Genomic DNA, 18,861 nt, shown 5'->3' on the forward strand with positions numbered 1-18,861 from the left:
ACATGAGCCAGTTTACATGTAGAGGAGAGGTTATTAATACATCTCAGCTTGCCAGAGATGCTGACTTGCCAGGAAGTGACTGTAAACTCATTTTAGACTTGAGGACCTTTAACTTACCTTCATTGATGGATCGAGACTAGAACAAACTACCATAAATCAGAGTGTGCACAAGTGCGATTCTGTGAGATTTTCAAATCCCACTGCCTCTCCAAAGCTCTCCTTCCTTCTCAAACTCAGACATGTTTTAACAATCACTGAACTGACGGGACACCTGAGGCACCAGCAAGCAGTCAGAGAAAAACACATAATAAAACCCAGTCAGCAAGAGCTCCTGTGGGAAGCCATCCCCCTTTTCCAAGACCACGGGAGGTACAGGAGACACCACAGAGAGATGCTTCTTTCAGCATGGCCATCAAGTAGAGTTACAACTCAAACAGTCTTTCTGTGCCTGTCTGAACCCTTCACGCAGCTCCCAGGAGGGAACAGCCCACCAGCCCAGGCCTGTGGTTTCGGTCCCGGCTCTTCTCTGCTCCACAGGGCAGGTCCCCTGGGCTGGACTTACACAGACAAACCAGTAAGGAGACTGGCGAGAGCCAGCCAGGCACTTGCAGCAGATGGGTGTGCTTTCCGTCAGCCACTTCTCTCTTCCCAGAAAGAAAAAACAAGACCCTAAATCTGCTTATGATTTATTATTAGTTCTCACACTGACTCATTACAACAGCAGCAGCACATTTGACCACAGTGAGCCAGCCGGACTGCAGTACCACATCAAATCCCTGAGCGGAGGAAAACCCTGAGACGCATGTTTTGCTACCACTTGCAAGGGTCCAGGCTCGATGGGGCTGCAAAACGCCTGCACCTCAGGCTGCTGTGTGCTCGATGGGTACTTCTGTCCCAAAGTGCTTGGTTTAACTTAAACATCTCCCTCCCAGGGCTGCACTGCTGGAACCCACGCTGGCTGATCCCATGGAGCCTCCCTGGCTGGCTTCCTACCTGCTGAGGGATGCAAGAGAAGCGGCCCCAGCGGCTTGCTGCCACGTCTGGGCAGGGGTATCTGCAGCGCTTCACCACCAGGTTCCTCTGCAAACCCCCGAACAGCCACAGCAACACAGCCAAAGGGAAGCCGAGAGGAGATTCTGTGTTTTTCCCACTGCTGCTGGCAGTGCAGCTGATCAAAACAAAAGACCTATCTGAAGCTACTCAATCTCCCAAGACAAATATTAAGCTTCTCTCACCCCAGAGCATCAGAAAACCTGTGAAGACACTTACAGTTTTAGGTGAAGAAAAATGTTTCATAGTTAACTCTGTGCCAGAAAATACAGGAGGCAGATGCAGGAAGAACACAACTGGGTGTTCTACATTAATACACACCTCAGCCTCCATCGCCTGGACAGCACACAAAATACCTCAAAAACCGTATTTGATGACTGCAGCAGAGTAGATGATTGTCATCTGCTGTGGCAATTAGAGTGGCAGATGTCCCATCATCTCACTGGAACGGCTGCTTCATTGATTTGCACAGCAGAAGCCGGGCAGTTCAGTAACAAGAACAAGGGGATGCCAAGCATGGGATATTCCCGGTGCTGCCACTCTCTCCGTGGGTGAAGCCCACCTCCACACCTTGTCTCCCACCCTTCGCATTGCTGTGCTGTCTACCTGCGCTGGGCATTTTACAGTCGGGAGCACTGATCCCCTCTGTCAGGGCCTCACAGGCTCCTGCATTAAAAGCCTCCTGCATTCTGGACCAGCATAACTATGAAGTTTCATCTGCTCTAGCATATGCGGAGGCTTGGTAGGGTATTAGCCTTTATTAAACTTCTTGCTAAATGGTGCTGTGGGAAGCCTCTACTGAAAATACAAATAAAGAAACCATTTTCCACCTACTGTTGCCTTCCAGCAGACTTTTCACACTATTCCTGCAAGTGGAAAAAGACAGGAAGGAAGGAGAAAGGAAAGGCTGCAGCTGCTCTCTAGAAGACACAAAGGCATTTACGTTGTAATTCACACCCATTTCTTTTCAATCCTCTTTCCACAAGACCTTTCTTTTCACAATATAATCCCTGAAAGAAGCTTATTTGTTTCTTGGACTTGCTAGAGAAGCCCTGAGCTGGACACCTCACCAAGCCTCCCCACGGGCTCAGCGTGTTGACCAGCACAGGGGCCCTCCCCGGCACGTCCTAGACCCTCTCCCAGCAAGCATAAAGCTGCAAAATCTAAGCCTGCAGATACACAAAACCTCACACTTTGATTCTTCCTTTCCAAATCAGGTGCTGCTCAACCGCGCCAGCTTCCTCCACCCCCAACCCTCCCCGTCGTCCATCAAACAGCCTCCTGCGCTGTGAAACCACCCCCGGCATTTCCTGTACCACAAAGCTGTCAGTCTGAGACTCTTTACTCGCCATATTTTAACAGGAACATTTTTATCCTTCTGCTTTATAAACCACTGATTCAAACTTCACTTGCATATTACTTGCCTATGGAGACAAGAATTTACTTTCTAAGGTGGTACAAACCCAATACTTCTAGTGCTAATGCAAAAACCTTTATCTTTGTACCGCAGCAATGCTGAACCTCCAAGGCTTCCCAAGCTTCCCAGTTCTTCTGGCTCATTTTCCTTGCTTTTTTATCCCAAAATCTCCAAAATACAACTAGCCCTAGGAAACTTGGTGATCCCCAACCTTACAAACCATAGCAAAGTTCAAACAGGAAAAAGATAGCAGGTGCCTGTGGCAATTCCTTAAAAGCAAGCGAAATCACTGGCAAACGCATGGCCCAGTCTCACTGTACTACCAGACCATCACAGCATCTATGGTGACATTTCATTCACATGTTTTACAAGGTTGTTGGGGTTTTTTTTTCAGGTGGCATGAGGTGCATTTTATACTTTTTCTATCTAATCTTAAACGCACATAAAGTTTAGAACTGACAAGGGAACGTATCAACACTTGGCTGAGGCAATAACTGGACTAAGCCCACAGCAATCTCGCTCTGGGACGAGACATTGGGCGCCTGGCAGCACAACTGCTCACCACCTCCACAGAAAGACTCCACTGCTCTGAGGCTATGCCAGCCTTGCTTTGTCATTGCCATTATAACCTGTGACCTTACAGACTTGGGTGTTAGTTAACTAGGATCGAGTTCTTGCCTTCTACGACACATAAGCCAACATTAGTTCATTATACAGCAATACCCTTCACAGCAAAGAGTGAAGGGAACATACACCAGTGCACTGAAGTAGTTAACTGCATAGAAAGCTGCTTAACAGTCAAATATTTTTGCAGGCATTTGTTCCAGTTCTTAAAAAAAGATATCAAACCCCCAAAATCGACAAAAAAAACCCCCAGATTCTCAAAGGCAAGAAAGGACATCCAGTACCTAGTCACATTTTATGCCTTTGAAAACCTCACTCTAGTTCCTACAAACACGATACAAAGGTGGCTTTTCACTGGAAGGAATTACATCAGACTCCCTCCTGCTCACAGAAAACTGTATATCAAACTTCTGCAAGCCTTTTATGAAAGTAGTACTAAATATAGTCTCTTTCATGGAAGATTTGTCAATTGGTATAAAAATGTAAGCAGCTTTACAGATACTCTCCAAGGCATATGAAACAATCACTAAGTTTGCCCAAAGAGACCATTGCAGAGTAGTTAATTGGAGTGAAGAACCCCCTAAACCTCCCCGCCCCAAACCTCTAAGAGAATTAAGAGAATTAACACCCAGTAAGATGTGAAGACCCCCTGCCTCTAAAGCAGAAAGGCTTTGATTACACAGTGTCACAGACCCTGCTGAAACAGCAGCTCTTGATGCTTGTACAGGAAAGCCAGTTTCCTGGCTTCCAGGTTTGGCTTTTGTTTGTTTCTTTGTACTTTTTTAAGAGTAATTATTTACATGTCCTCCATATAACTTAAATTAATTTATGAATTAAGAAGGTAGCCTTCTGTACCTTGTGCCCCTCAAATCAGACATTAGTGCAGGGGAACGTATTTTATTTTTGTTCGTTGCAGTAATCATCTAAGAATCTTGCATATTGATTTGGCTTATAAGCTGTCAGGAAGCATGCCTATAACTTGGACACACTCAAATGATAGTCTACATCTACAAACTCTAACATAAGGACCATTCAGCAGTCACTGCCTCTGACTTCAGAGGGCAAAAACCCCAAAACAAAACCTATGGTGTGCCAGAGCAACACCTGCATTGTGGAAAAAACAGTAAAACCACTACTATTCAACGACACCCTCTTTATTCAAAAATAGATATCTATGAGACATTTCAGAATATACTGCTGTCACAAATGGCAGCCTATATGTCTAAATTAATTCCTAAATCAATTCATATACAGATTTAAGCTTTTGTTAAAAAAAGACACACCTTGGGGAAATCTGTTTAACCTTGAGAGAACGTCACCCAGTTCACCAGATGCCCTTTGCCCAAAAAGTAAAACAAATAAAATTAAAAACCACAAGACTTCATTTAAATTAAGCAAAATAAAACACACACATATATTTGGAAAAAAAATCAAAACATTTCAATTAAAACAAAACAAACAAACAAAAAAAACAACCAACATACAACTCTCTCACAGAAGATCTGCCCAAAACAGCGTGAGATGTCAACACATTTGTCTACATCAGGTTTTTTTTTAGACAGCTTTTTCTGTCCTATAATGGATACACATTCAGTCAATGTTCAAAATCATTATTAGTTAAAACAGCTTCAGGGTAACTCCATGAGCTGAGACAGGCTAGAAATGAGTCTTTTGGTTTGAGTTTTTGAGGTTTGGTGGGGGTTTTTTTGTTTTTCATTTTTGGCAAAAGCAGAGAGAACATACAGTGCTTTATCTAAATAATGTTTGGACCATAAAAGGCTGTACAATCAAACCAATTCATGGAAAGAACAGTTCTGCCACTGGAAAAGTTCCTGTAAACTAAGAGAAAAAAAACCAGATTTCTTGGCTGGGCAGTAAGGGTGCAAGGAGTTTTAAAAAAAGGACAAAATGAAGCCTCAGTAAGAAAAGGACGTGAGCTTTTTAACAGCTTAATGACCAAAAAATGCTGTATTATTTAACTGAATGCTGAATAGGCTACTGAATACCCTTTAAAATAAATTAATGAGGACGCAGAACAAGCTTTGCATTTCTGTAGGTAGGTTTCCTCTCATGTCTTTGACAACAGCAGCTTAAGACTATAGGGAGGCACAAACACAGCACATCAACTAATTTCAGCCTCTGTGTTACAAAACCTGTGTTATCAGATCAAGTGTTTCCAGAAACTTAAAATGTTTTATAGTGAGAGGTGCTAAATTTAAACAGAATTTTTATCCAAATTGGAATGGTTTTCAGTGATCAGTCCAGCTTGTTAGACCTAACACACAAACTGAAATGTAACTACATCCATGGCACCTAAAACATTAGCTAGCAAAATAATGGAATTAAGAGTTTCTTAAATTTGCCTTCTTTCCTGCCTCTTTTTTTTTTTTTTTTTTACTTTTCCCGATTATAAAAATCAACTCACAATAATCTGTGACACAAAATTAAGTACATCCTTCTAATATCTACATGCATGGACATGATACATGTGCATACAGGATATGTGCATATATATGGGTCTATTTTCTATATAAATAAATATTTATACCACATTTAACTTCTGTGCATCAAATATCTTCACTAAAGCTATGGAGAGAATTTATAGAATGTATTTTTAACGTAACCATCCTGAGAGTAGATCAGACAGTGCCTGTCACAGGGATATCAACAGTTGCAATACACCACTCCAACCTCTCAGTTCGTTACACCAAAGCTTCTGTGACCATCTAATTTTGTATAATGAAGAGGAAAAATGTGGTATAAATCTAAGGTAGCTAGAACAAAATTTACTTCCACTCTCATTTAGGTAATATCCAGTTCTGCATCGCTCAGCAGTGTGTAAATTATGAAGCTATGTCTAATTCACAAAGAAAAGCTGCTTATTTTTATTGCCTGTGGTGAGTTTCAATTTATGTACATGCCAAATAGGAACTATGTTCATGTCAGTCCCACAACAGTATGAGGAACTGTAGATTTAAGAAAAATATTTCTCTGTACCACTGCTCAGTAGATGCCTTCTTACACTGACATGGTACAGTACCTGCGTACACCACCCCCCCCCCCCCCCCCCCCGCCCCCCAAGCCCACCAGCCACTCTACTGCTCTCAGAGATGAGGTTCAGAAACCCAACTAAACCAGACAAGACTTATTCAGAAATAATACAATGCTTTTACAGGGGAAAAATGTTATATGGTCAACCTTTCTTTGAAAACTTTCCAGGTATGTATGTACATGATTCTCATGACTTTTGTTGGGGGTAACAAGTGCTAAGAGCAAACAGCAACTAAAGAGTACGGAAAAATATGAGAAAAGTTTGCCTATATGGACTATCCCCACTCCCTTTAGAGCTCACAAAGACTCGCTCTTCTTCCTCCCCTCAACGTGAGCCCATGTACACAAGAGAGAGGGTGAGCATGAGCAGCCAAGAGGTTGAAAGCAGGGTCTGCAAGTTCCTTCCTACTGTTGATCTTGGAAGACTGGATTTCCAGTCAACACCAGAGTCTTCTTACTTCTGCTGGTAATAATGGAAACTGGGGGACACCATTTGTTCTAGTCTGTTGAAAACAGGTCACCAGCAGACGGCAGAGGTGCCAGACCTCCTGTGACATTGGGCAGCAGTGACAGATCTGGAAGGCTCTGGATGTGGGATTTCAGCTCCTTGCGGACCTGGGTTACCCGAGCAAGCTTCTGTTTATATTCCTGAGGGAAAGAGACAAGAGAACGAAGATTAAGCACAGGTTAACTAACAGTGCTTTTAGTTAAGCCAGGAGTATTTTCCAGGTGAGGATTCTGAGAGAAGGTGGCAAGCCACTGGTTCTCTGAGCAACTGCTGGCATGACTGCAGACCCTGTCATCTGCACCCAAATTCACAGCCTGTCCACAGGCTTTGGCATCCCTAAACCACTAATCCTGCCCTGCGTCACTTTAACAGAAGCTGTGTAAAATGCCCCCAAACCCATACCCACTGGGGCCTGGTAGAGTATTTGAGAGATGTGTCATTACATAGTTGCTCTATTCTTGTATTCTTCCACAGGCCCCTGACTTCCACCCGGTGCCGGAGGAGAACACTGACAGAGCGTTCCTCAGGCACACCTCTACTGACAAAGGCAGCAGGCTGAGGCACACCAGAGCTACTACTGTGCTGCTAAAATGCTCACAATTTTTTTTGTCAAGCTTGATCAATTTCAAATATTTAGATAATCCAATTTTTCCCCTTCAAGTCATTAAATCAAAAACAAGTTTTGGTTGTGCAATAGGGTCTCCTCTAGGAGTTGTTAGACAACTCATCTCAGCAACAACAGCAGCTGTACCACAAGACCTGCACGTTAGCAAACAACACAGAAGTATGTGTATGATCACTAAAATGTAAACCTGAGAAAGATACATCCACACTCGATTGAAACTGAGCAAAATACAGAAACTAAAGTTTTCAAGAGTTTTATTACAAAGGGAGAAAAACAGTAAGTTAAAAAACCCTGAAGGGGAAACTTGCAAGTAGTTTTTCCACAAATGAAGTCTGGATTGAGCATTAAAATTCCAGTGGGAAATACCTATCCATCTTCAGAAATCTCCACAATCTAAGAGACACCAGATAACAGTGACTAGTATTTCATACTGAGAAGCGAGAGGAAGAGTTTGGACCCTGGAAATGAAAGAACGAACCACACCTTGTTAAATTATGTTTAGAGGCTGTTTAAGAGCAGACCAACATATATCCAAGTTATCTAATAGAGACGCTCAAATAAAGATTGATGTTTATTTAGTTTTCAAAGTTTTGTGATTCTAAACATTTATGTAAGTCACAGAAGACAGCTATTTAAGTAATAAAAAACCAGTATCACATCAGATCTTTTGGAATGCACCAGTCTTTACCTAACTACATATGGCATATTTTTTGTGGCATCTCCAGAATGCAGAAAACAATGAGCTTAAAGAAAAATCATACACAGAATAGGCTTCCATACAGCCAGTTGTAATATTAACTTACTTTTCATTTCTTAATTACTTGGCAAAGAGAACAGTTTACCAAAGAACAGAAGTTTATCTTTGAAGATCAAATAAAACTAGGCACACATTTAATCAAAACATCTTTCTGAAGAGTTACAACTTTAATCCAGTCTTTCTAACCTTCTCAGTGATGGAAATTCTCTTCACTTTCTCCAAATATCAAAGCACAGCAATTTCTATGGGGTTACAAGCAATGAGTTTACACTCTGTGTTCCATTACTTTGAATTAGAATAGCAAGAGCAGCAGTCAATTGCAACAACTCGGAATACCCCTACGCCTGGAATGGCAATATAAATACATTCCATAAATTTCCTGCCAGCACCAGATAAGAATGTCCTTTAACAGACTATTTCAAACTTAAAACCTTTTATGAGGCTCAGTGAGTTAACATACCATCATAACCAAACACTTCTGCTAATGTACATAGGATATATACTGAAATAATCAAGTTCAAACAAAGCTCTACCACCTTCATAAACAAAAGCGTATTGTTCTCAAGCCTAGAGGAGAACAACAACAAAAAACTCAGGAGAAGGTGCACCCATTAATTCAGGATTGCGAGGCTCTGTTTTGTTTTAATGGAAGACAAAGAATCAGAATAAAAATAAGAATGCACCCCACATCCCTAGTCATACCATTTTGGGAAATACTTAAATAGGGAAACAAGTCAAGAAAGTCACATTATGAAGACAGAACAAAAACAGGAAAACACCCCAGATTTTTAAGCATGAATACAGAACAAAAGCAGATAGCGAGGAGAGCCATGGAAGTACTGCATTCCAACACTTTGCGTAGTTCTCCAAGATAACATGGAAGCCAACACTGGGGAAAGAGAGAGATGGTAAATGGAGTGCTGTGCTCAAAGCTGGCACGTCACAAATAGCATGAGGCAGGGAGACAGCAGAACACCAGCTCCTGCACACATGGGATAGACAGCAAAAATATTTATTATATTATTGTATTGCAAATGCTTACAGATATAAGGTGGAAGAGGCTAGATTCAGATACTGCTTTTTGTCACTCCCAGAAGACTGTCTTAAAAAAAAATAATAATCGTAATTCAGGACATTGTCAGGGAGTGATGGATATCAAACCAGGAAAGAAAGGGCAGTGCTTTCTCAAGAACGCCAAACTGTCGAGTATCGGCAGGTGGGGGTTTTTTGCTGTAGTAATTCTTACTAAAGATAGGAAAGAAATAAAGAAGCACAAGGCAGCTGGCAAGTCCTCCAAGTCTGATAAATGGGTAGAAGGTGCAAATTCCCAGCATAAGCCAAGAAAATACCTCAAATACTGCTTGAATTGCCAAGATCCACGCATGAGAATTCTGTAAAAACAGGTACAACACAATGTCTACCTCAACGTGAAGACTAATGTCCTGCCACTTGGGGCAAAACTGACAAGAGGACCAGGATATGCTACTTCTAGTGGACAATTAGGTCTAGGACACTGGTTTTTTTAGCTGAAGATGATTTGTGTGACTATTACAACTGTATTAGATCCAAACAATATTTCTTTACTGATAGAACTATTTAGGGGAGTGGCAATCTTTCCAATGCCTTGTTTGATAGCCCAGCTCTGAGAAAACATGCCAACAAATGAAGAATGCAAACCATACTTCTGTTCTGGTTTTTATGCTATGGCAAACATACAGACTTAGAAGCAATTCTACACAGTAACAGCAGCAACCTATTCCCAGATTTACAATTAACAGCTTCAAATGGTTAGGAAATGATTGCTCTTAATATAACCTCATTTTTAGGGATACTTTACACTGAGAGCTACATGGAATACTAAGCTATCAGAAATACCTTCTCAATTTGAACAGACTTTTGTACATATATGATGACCAAAAAAAATCAAGTCACCTTGAGAATCACATCAATTCAATTCTAAGTAATTCCTACCTTACTAGTAGGTTAATGCAGGCATTAACTAGTCCACACAGAAGTTTTTGTTAAAGCAGTGAGGCCTAAATCCTATGAGAGAGAGAGAGTATACCCAATACAGAAAAGGCAGCAACAGCCCCAAAACCATTAAAAACTCTGGCTCAGAAAAACATCACTAAATTCAGGAATGGAAACGATGTTCTAAAGGAATAATCCAGGAACCAAGATTTCCTAGAAGAGATGAATACTTGTTGGACAGTTTTGATACACAATACAGACTACATTAGAGAACTGTCTTCTGCATGCTTAACACTTTCCATCTGCTCTGGTACCGAAACATTGTGCTGATTTGTGGCAGAGCTGTAAAGGACTTGAGAGACTGGATGCCAAAGCCGGGTCAGGGAGTGCTGACTGCCCTGAAGCACCTGGCAGGCACACCACACAGAGAACAAGGCAATGATCTAAAGACAGGGTATCAAAGACAGAGCCTGGAGGCAGCCCATCACTTCTGGGCAGCTGCTCTCAGAAGCAGAGAATTCTGAAGTCCTACTGCAACATGGAAGAAACGCCTACCAGGGAGACGTAATCCTTTGTATGAAGTGCAAGACACCTTTATTTGTATTTGCCACTTGTACTATTCAGGAATACACCTCAGCTCCACTCAGGAATATGCATAAGCAGAGGTATGTAACCCCCTTCCATGCTCAAGGGCTTTTTTTTTTTTTCACAAACTGAGTTGTGGCCATATCCTGCAAAGTAGGACTCTGGAAACAGATTTTATGGGAAACCATGTTTTTCATGTAGCCCATGACATGCTCTGAAACTGCATCTTGCAGATTTTTGCATAAGGTCCCTCCATTCTATAAAATTGAAAAAAATATGAAGTACACTTAAAAGAAATCTCTGCTTTCTCAGATCTTAGTTTGTACTCCATGCGCCTAGCTAATTGCCTCACTGCATTGTAAGCTTTCATTAAGATTAATAGTATTTGGATGCTATTTGCTTTTTTTAGACAAAATAATGAGATCTTTGCTGTAAGCAGGAGTTTCAGGATGACACAGAAAAAACTGGCGCTGTGCCACACAAATGCTTTTGCTAATCAACATTCCCTTTTAGTATGAGGCATTCTACATCCACAGTGGCCAAGTGAATTAGATACTTAGCCCTTGCAACAAATGCAAAATCAGAATTAAACACCGCTGAACAAATCTGATGGAAGCGTTTCATTCAAAAGAAGCTTTGCTTGAACATTCTAAAACTGACTGTAATTGACATGACAGGAAAACAATTCTGAGGACTGCTGCATGACTTGGTTCACCTTGTTGAATTACCCAGCACGGACTTAATTTTATTTTAGCTTAGACTTTGCACTGGACACTTCCATTCCTGTGCTGGGTCAAGCAGTAACATACTGTTAAGTCATCACAGCAATTGCATCTACTGAAAAACATCTAGTTAATCCTTAATAAGAATTTAGAAAGTAAATAGGAAGAGCAGCCAGTCAGTCTCAGTTTTGATATGCCGTAGCTTGAGCCAGATGTATGAAAGCAAAAGACCACAGAAGTCAGGGAAAAAAATGCACCAGAGACTCAACAGAAATCTGAAAAGAGTTCGTAGCGAAGTGAGGTGTTTGACAGTAACACGTTTATATGGTTGTGTAAAACTTCTATTTAAAAACATTAAATATACAACACTAACATAGTAGGTTGATTAGGTATTCCTTAGCTTTTGCCACTTGCCACAACCTATGTAAAGTACTTTTAAAACATACTCATTAAAACATATTAGAATGTCACAATGACCATGTATTTATAAGAAATGACCAATCTGAAGTGTGTTGGGAGAAAATGAGCACAAATTAAAAGCTTTCTAAAGCAAGGAGAGTCACGTTTCTGCTCAAGGAGTATGCAAACAGCCTTCATCTTACATCCTGACAGAACATTTAGACACAGCACACCAAAATTAGAACAGTAAGGGTTTTTTTTGTTGGTTGGTTTTGGGATCATCCCCCAAGGTTGTTCTTTATTATCTAAGAAAGCATGGATTATTACTAATCAGTATTTCCAGTATATATACACCTAGAGGACAACCCAACATTTTGGGGTTTTTTTAGCATGGATAATTTGTTAGATAACTTTTAAAAAAGCCTATCGTTTGATTTCAGTTTCATGCTCAAGAACAACTCCGTGCAGAAGATGCCCAGTTTGCATGCTACATATATGTTCATTCCACCTCCTGCCAAGCTATTCCTCCCAGCCTTTTCAAAAGCAGTTCAAAATTCCCCTTCTCCAATGTAAAGTGTACCAAGTATACCAGCACTTTTCTCCTGCCTTCAAACCCACCTCCTTTCACATTCTCTCAAGTGTCCCGTTTGAATACACCCAGTTTTAAAACCGTATTCTAGCCTGTATTTTCTACTGTATAAGCATAAATCAATCTTCTCCACATGACAATGGAAGGCATTGGTCAGTGTGCCAAGCAGAATTACTAATTGGTGGAGTGGAGGGCTAACTGCTTTCTCCACATCAGTTATAACCACCCAAACCTCACAGAAAGCAAATTTGAAAGAGTCTGTCTGCAAAACAGACATGAATTTGCCCTGTAAAGAAACTCTACAGTTCTAGAAATAAAAGTAGTCTTGGTCAAAAGAAGGCAGCTGACAAACATTCACACAAAAATCAAGAGAGAAAAGAGCCAGAAAAAAACCCATGAATTATCCGTAAACTTGCTCATTTTCATGCAAATTCAACAGAACACAAGTGAGAGATTAGACACATTTAAGGCCTGATCCAGAACCCAAAGTCCTCTGAAATAGTTTGTCTGGACACTTGCTGGACTAGGACACCCATGCCACCTTGAAAATGACCTGCACCTGCTCTGGTGCAGTCAGGCAGCTGCACTAGCCTGGCAGCAAGGCTGCCCTGCCTCTCCTCCTTTGCAGGGCTAACCAGTGCAAGCCCAGCGCTGCATTGAAACGGCCTCCTGGCAAAGCAGCCACAAACCTGCAGAGAAGAGTGTAGCAGTACCTACAGCTGCACAATGCATTATCTGTGTCCTGACCTCCCGATTCCAGAAGTGTGTGTTTTAGGGCCAAGGGGACAGAACATTCTCCAGTACCTGGCAAAACTCAAAAGCAGCACTGCAGTCAGCATGGCAAATGCCTTGAGGGGTTCTTAACAGTCACACAGTCAATTTGCCCCTCCAAGAAGTCAGATAACGGAGAAGGAAACATCTTCCATTTCATAAGTTCAGTGCAGCAGAACCCACCTCAAAAGCAAAGCGAAAACAAATGCTAGTGGTAAAGCCAGTTTTCCTTATTTTGCAGAAGCACTAAACAAACCACCTGAGGTTTTTATACAACACATCTGAAAGATGCAGTCCAGGAATCGGAGCTTGAATGATGTGTTTCCTTACAGAGCTACAGCTCATTTTCATGCCTTAAATTTGTTCACAGTCTTACTCTTAAATTTGACAAGGCTTCTTTCTTTTGCACCATCATTCATCACACCAGAAATGGTATTTCTGCTCTTGGCACAATTACATGCTCTGAAACCGTAACTTGTCTCCTTGCTTTACTCTTTGCTTAGGACAACTTCAAGTTGTCCAATGGAAGAGTCAGCAGAGGCCTCTGTAGAGCATTCCTCCAGCTGCTGGAGATGCCTCCTCTTCATCTACTGGCCTTCGCAACGTTTAAAAGCTCTCTCAGAATTGGCCCTGGCTGTCAGTATGTGATGGCAACAAAACCTGGCTTCATTTGCAACATATCCTTCCTACAATAAACATGGGGGGGGCCACAAATTATGTTCACAGCAAAAATCAACATTTAGGGCACAAACAAAAAGCTACATATTCACCTCTCCAAGCACCTTAATCCTTTTGATTGCTAGGCAAAAGAGTAGTTATATACTGGTTCACTTCAGTAAAATGCATAAAAACATTATATATTAATATTGGATGATTTTTATTTGCTTTTATTTTTTTAGCATGATTTCATTTGCAGTACTACTACTATAATTATGAATGTCTGCAAGTACCTACAAAGTGAAGAAATTATACCTTTGCATTGTGCAAAGAAACACAGCTGCTGCCTCGAGCCATACACCACACAACAGAACCAGGTTCACCACAATGTTAGTTTATTGTATCGCTATGGAACAGCCTTCGTTCTCGTCCCACACCCAAAGGCATGACTGGCTCACAGCTGGAAATACTGATGTACGGTTAGTCACTTTTTGCCATGTTAATTAGCAGTTCAGTTTTATAGACCTGAGCATGACACTCTGTGCCTGGGTGCTCCTGTTCAGGATCTTCTCGGCCTGCCCAGGGTGTAGAGCAGGAGACCTCCCTCCGCTGCCTAGTTCCCCCAGCTATCTTCCACTACTTGCATGCATGTAAAACACCGACACTGTTGTTTCCTGGCAGAAAAACTAAATCTTCATCTCTTGTTCCCTGGCTAAACCACTGAAATGGATATACCACAACCCAAGACTTCTTGTCTGACAGGAAAGCAGCAGCCACAAAGGCATGCCAGTGACATGCAACAAAAACCTAAGCAGTGGAAGCAACACAGCAATAAATTGCATATTAACCCGCTGAACTAAATCTTACTTCAAGAAAATGTGTAGTGCCAGGCAGTCCAGACAACGTCAAGTGAGGTTGTACTTCATCCTTCAGAGATGCATTATCAAAGAGGGTTTGCAAATTCATATGGGCACAGCTTTAACACCTTATTAAAAGTGCCTTGAAGCCACGAATATTAAAACCCACCAACATCTGAAAGCTCTCACAGCTCTCAGCAGGATTCTAAGTCACGATTTTTCAGGTGCAGTCAACAATCAGAAAAATTTCCCTAAACCAGATCTTAAGTACAATATATGTTCTTTATATTTATAGATATATATATGCACACATACAAACACACAGATATATTCATATGTATACACACATACCTCCACGTACACACTATAGTATATACAGTGTATATATATATAGTACAGCATGTTCCTCATGTCCCCTTTTACAAATGCAGGTACAGAGATATTTGGAGGGCATGGGGAAGAACTCAGCATCACTGACTGCAAGCCAAAGTAAAAACTCTGAATGCACATTCTCCTCTATATTCCCCCCCACCTTCTCCCCATTAGATTAAAATACCCCCCCTCCCCTCTTACTCTGAATTTTCTATTGTCAGTAGTTACTTTTGATACCCATAAAACTTCCATACAAGTTGCCATTTTCTAGCATTCTTCTAGTCCTGCCTATTTAGTTGACTTCACTTGAGTCACCTGGTACACCAACATGGAAATGTTCTCCTGGGTACCTCTCCCTTTCACTTTTCTACTTGTCTGCCATGCATTCAGGAAGAGTACACTGACTTCAAAAGACAATCCTTCCCCTTGAAGTTCTGCAGACACAGGTGCTGAAGGACAAAAACCCTCCCCAGCTGATTGTACTCAGTAATTGTAACAGGAGCAGCAATAGCCAAAAATAACACAAGAACTTTAAATGGAAGTTAAGTACTCATGTGAGATATGAAGACATCTTATCTCACTCTTATAGAAACAGCAGTTCTTATTTCTATGCCAGTCTGAAAATAGATTTTATTTCCTGACACCTATTATATGGAAGTCTAGGCCAACCTCTGATCCAACCCAGGCCATGGAAGATCATACAGCAGCTGTAGTACAGGCCCACAACTTCTGACTGAGATGAAGCACTGTTTAAAAGGAAATTCAGTGTTCAGATGTTGAACGACAGAATCCACCGTACCTTTCACTAAGTTAACCTAAGGAGTACTTACCTTTAAAAATACATGCCTTGTTATAGGCTGTTCAGCATCAGCTTTGGTCCAGCTGATTTTGTTCTGCAGCTGATTGCCAGAATTAAAGGAAATCTACCTTCTCCTTCTAAGCACTTTTAGACTACAATCATATTACCACAATCTCCCCCCACTCCAGCCCCAGATAAAGTAATCCTAATTATTACACTTTCAATTTTTTCAGTCGCTACCCTAAAAGCAGTTTGTCCATATGTTATGATCCTTAGTCTCTGTGCCAGCTTTCTCCCTCCAAATTACCAGTGCTTCTTAGCACTATGTTGTTTCAATCGTTACTCACACCACTCTGTATCAATACTGAAGTGTAATTCATTGTCCAAAACCACCTTTCTCAGCATATTGTCCCTTAATTAAACAACTTTTCTGCAACTGATAACAAAGCTCTGTGTTGCAGGGTTTTGACATTGCAAAGTATTTTGAGCATTAGCCCACTAGACATAAATACACTGAGTTTATGTATGTTTTGAGAATTTGCTGTGTTTCACGAGGGATAGTATTAATAGGATTAGTAAACAACTGCAGCTCTTTATAGACTACAAAAGCTGCTTTTCAAAAGATGTAGATTAGCTACTTTCATTGCCATCATAGTGAAAGACTTTGCTTTGTAAGGAAATAAAATAAATATCCACAGTGATTTCCAAATTAGACATTTCTGTATCTTAAAATAAAGCCCTGAGTCATATTACTAACTATCAGAAACTCCTTTCCCCAACTAGCAGCCTTGACTAGATTAGGGTAGCAAAGTAAATAATCCATCTTCTATCCAAAAATGCCATCTCATCTGAGAGTCAGGAAACTTACTTCACAAGAGAAAAAACTTAGTCAATAGTACCAAAGATTCTGGAAAAGATACCTTGAGAGAGCAAAGCATACAAGCAACAAGAAGATACGTAAAATTAGATTGTTTTAAGTTATTTTCTTATTTCAGTCTTTGCTTGAGAAAATGTTGTGGGTTTTAATACATACTTAATTGCTACAAGAATTTCAGATCCTTCTATTAAAATGCTTATTAGCACTACAAAGGAAAATCCAGGCTTATCAATAACGTTACTGCGAGAACATCAAAGACTCAAACAAAACTGATGAGCAGATACGGCCTGCCATATCTGTAACCAACATCTTCCACTATTTATTAACCCTCTACAACTCAAGAACAATGGAATGCTTTAATCAGGCAATATCCCTCAGCTAAGATTTGAGATTTGACATGAGTATGAATTGTGTCTTCATGTTAAGTATTAAAGAGTGACACTTCCTGCAACTCATTTTAGACTTCTACAGTACTAAGGCCACCTTGTTTTGGCAGAATGACAATGACGCTAACCTAAACAGGTATTAAATAAGATCATTCTTTAGTTTCCAACGTATTAAAGAATGTGTTTACACTTAAGAGTGGGCAAGAGTGGTCCTGTTGCCATCAGCAAGATTATTTCTATTAACAGAGTAGCTCAGCCAGTGAACCACTTAATTTTCCAGATTACATTTCTGCCTCTGCCAGAGTTACAATTTCCAAGTAACTTTCTTTACCAAAAGGATATTTGACCTGTTGGAGCAGGTCCAGAGGAGGGCCATGAAGATGATCAGAGGGCTGGAGCACCTCTCCCATGAAGACAGGCTGAGAGAGTTGGGGTTGTTCAGCCCAGAGAAGAGAAGGCTCCAAGGAAAGCTTATAGCAGCCTGCCAGTACCTAAAGGGGGCCTACAAGAAAGCTGGAAAGGACTTTTTGCAAGGGTATGTAGTGATAAGACAAGGGGTAATGGCTTTAAACTGGGAGTGGGTAGATTTAGATTAGATATTAGGAAGAAGTTCCTCACTGTGAGGGTGGTGAGGCACTGGGACAGGCTGGACAGAGAGGTTGTGGATGCTCCATCCCTGGAAGTGTTCAAGGCCAGGTTGGATGGGGCTTTGAGCAACCTGGTCTAGTGGAAGGTGTCCCTGCCCACGGCAGTGGGCTTGCACCTAGGTGGTCTTTAAGATCCCTTCCAACCCAAACCATTCTGTGATTCTATTATATTTTCCAAAACAAAACCCAACACAATTGTCACAATATTCCAGCTAGTGCATTACAAATTTTAATTTAATGTTGTCATTATGAATTTCTTAATTTCACAGTCTCAAACTGACTTAAATTTATGGATTGTTCTGGGCTTTTAAAAAAATTGCTGTGCAGCATTTTGCTGCCTATTTCTTGCCTTTTTTTAAAAAAGTAAACAGCAATATTTTTATATACACACACATATATATATGTATGTGTGTTTCTACTAGACAGGTGTCCTTTCAGCAAGGAAAAAAAACTTGACCCAAGACTTCCACTAGTATTCAGCAAATAAATCAGGTGCCAAACAGAATTTAGTTTTATGGCATCTTTCATATCCCTGTCTGAAAGTGCCTTTTAATGACGCAGTCATAAGACAGACACTATGCTTGAAGAAATTCAAGCTAAACAAGCTAACAGAATTATTAACTATCCACTCTAATTCTGAACTCAGAATCAGCACTTGTTTGGCTGATTTGGAAAAAATGTTGCCTTTGAAAAGCAACATGTTCACAGTCACAAGACATTGTGAAACTCTAATATAAACACACATGACAAAGAAACACTCAAAATGAAATGTACCTCAGCACAGTGTTGCCTAGCTGTCAGAGGATTAGGTTTGTCATGATAGTAAACAGAGCCTGAAATTGCTACAGCACAGTCTCCTTCCAGAAGATTTTGTCCTCTACAGCAGCTCATGTCCCACCCAGCAACAGCTGTTCATAATAACCAGCAGCCGACAGTGTAGAGGAAGCCCTTAATGTGCCGCCAAGGGGCAGTTTAACAGATGGCAGAGTGACATACAACCACAATCATTAATTAAACTTCCACACTAGTCCCAAGATGCAGTGCTGAAAGAACTTCCACTGAGAAAGAACATTTTCAGATAAATGGCTGGCTGCTGCAGCCTCTGCACTCGCTCTAGGACGTGCAGCTGGTGCTCAGGTCCAGTCAGCATAGTCTAATTTTACAGTGTCCTACCCTCCTTGTTCAAGGGAGCTATGT

General features: G+C 41.0%; 1 protein-coding gene across 1 annotated transcript in view; it reads right to left on the reverse strand.

Annotated features, from left to right (window-relative positions):
- Positions 1 to 4,229: 4,229 nt before the first annotated feature.
- Positions 4,230 to 18,861, reverse strand: part of RPRD1B (regulation of nuclear pre-mRNA domain containing 1B) — a 28,823-nt gene continuing 14,191 nt past the window's right edge. Inside the window, exon 7 of the mRNA XM_049816859.1 lies at positions 4,230 to 6,790. Coding sequence (XP_049672816.1) covers positions 6,641 to 6,790 — 150 coding nt within the window. The 3' untranslated portion in view covers positions 4,230 to 6,640. The remainder of the gene's footprint in view (positions 6,791 to 18,861) is intronic.

This window comes from Accipiter gentilis, chromosome 14 (assembly GCF_929443795.1).
Source record: "Accipiter gentilis chromosome 14, bAccGen1.1, whole genome shotgun sequence".
Classification (NCBI taxonomy): domain Eukaryota; kingdom Metazoa; phylum Chordata; class Aves; order Accipitriformes; family Accipitridae; genus Astur; species Astur gentilis.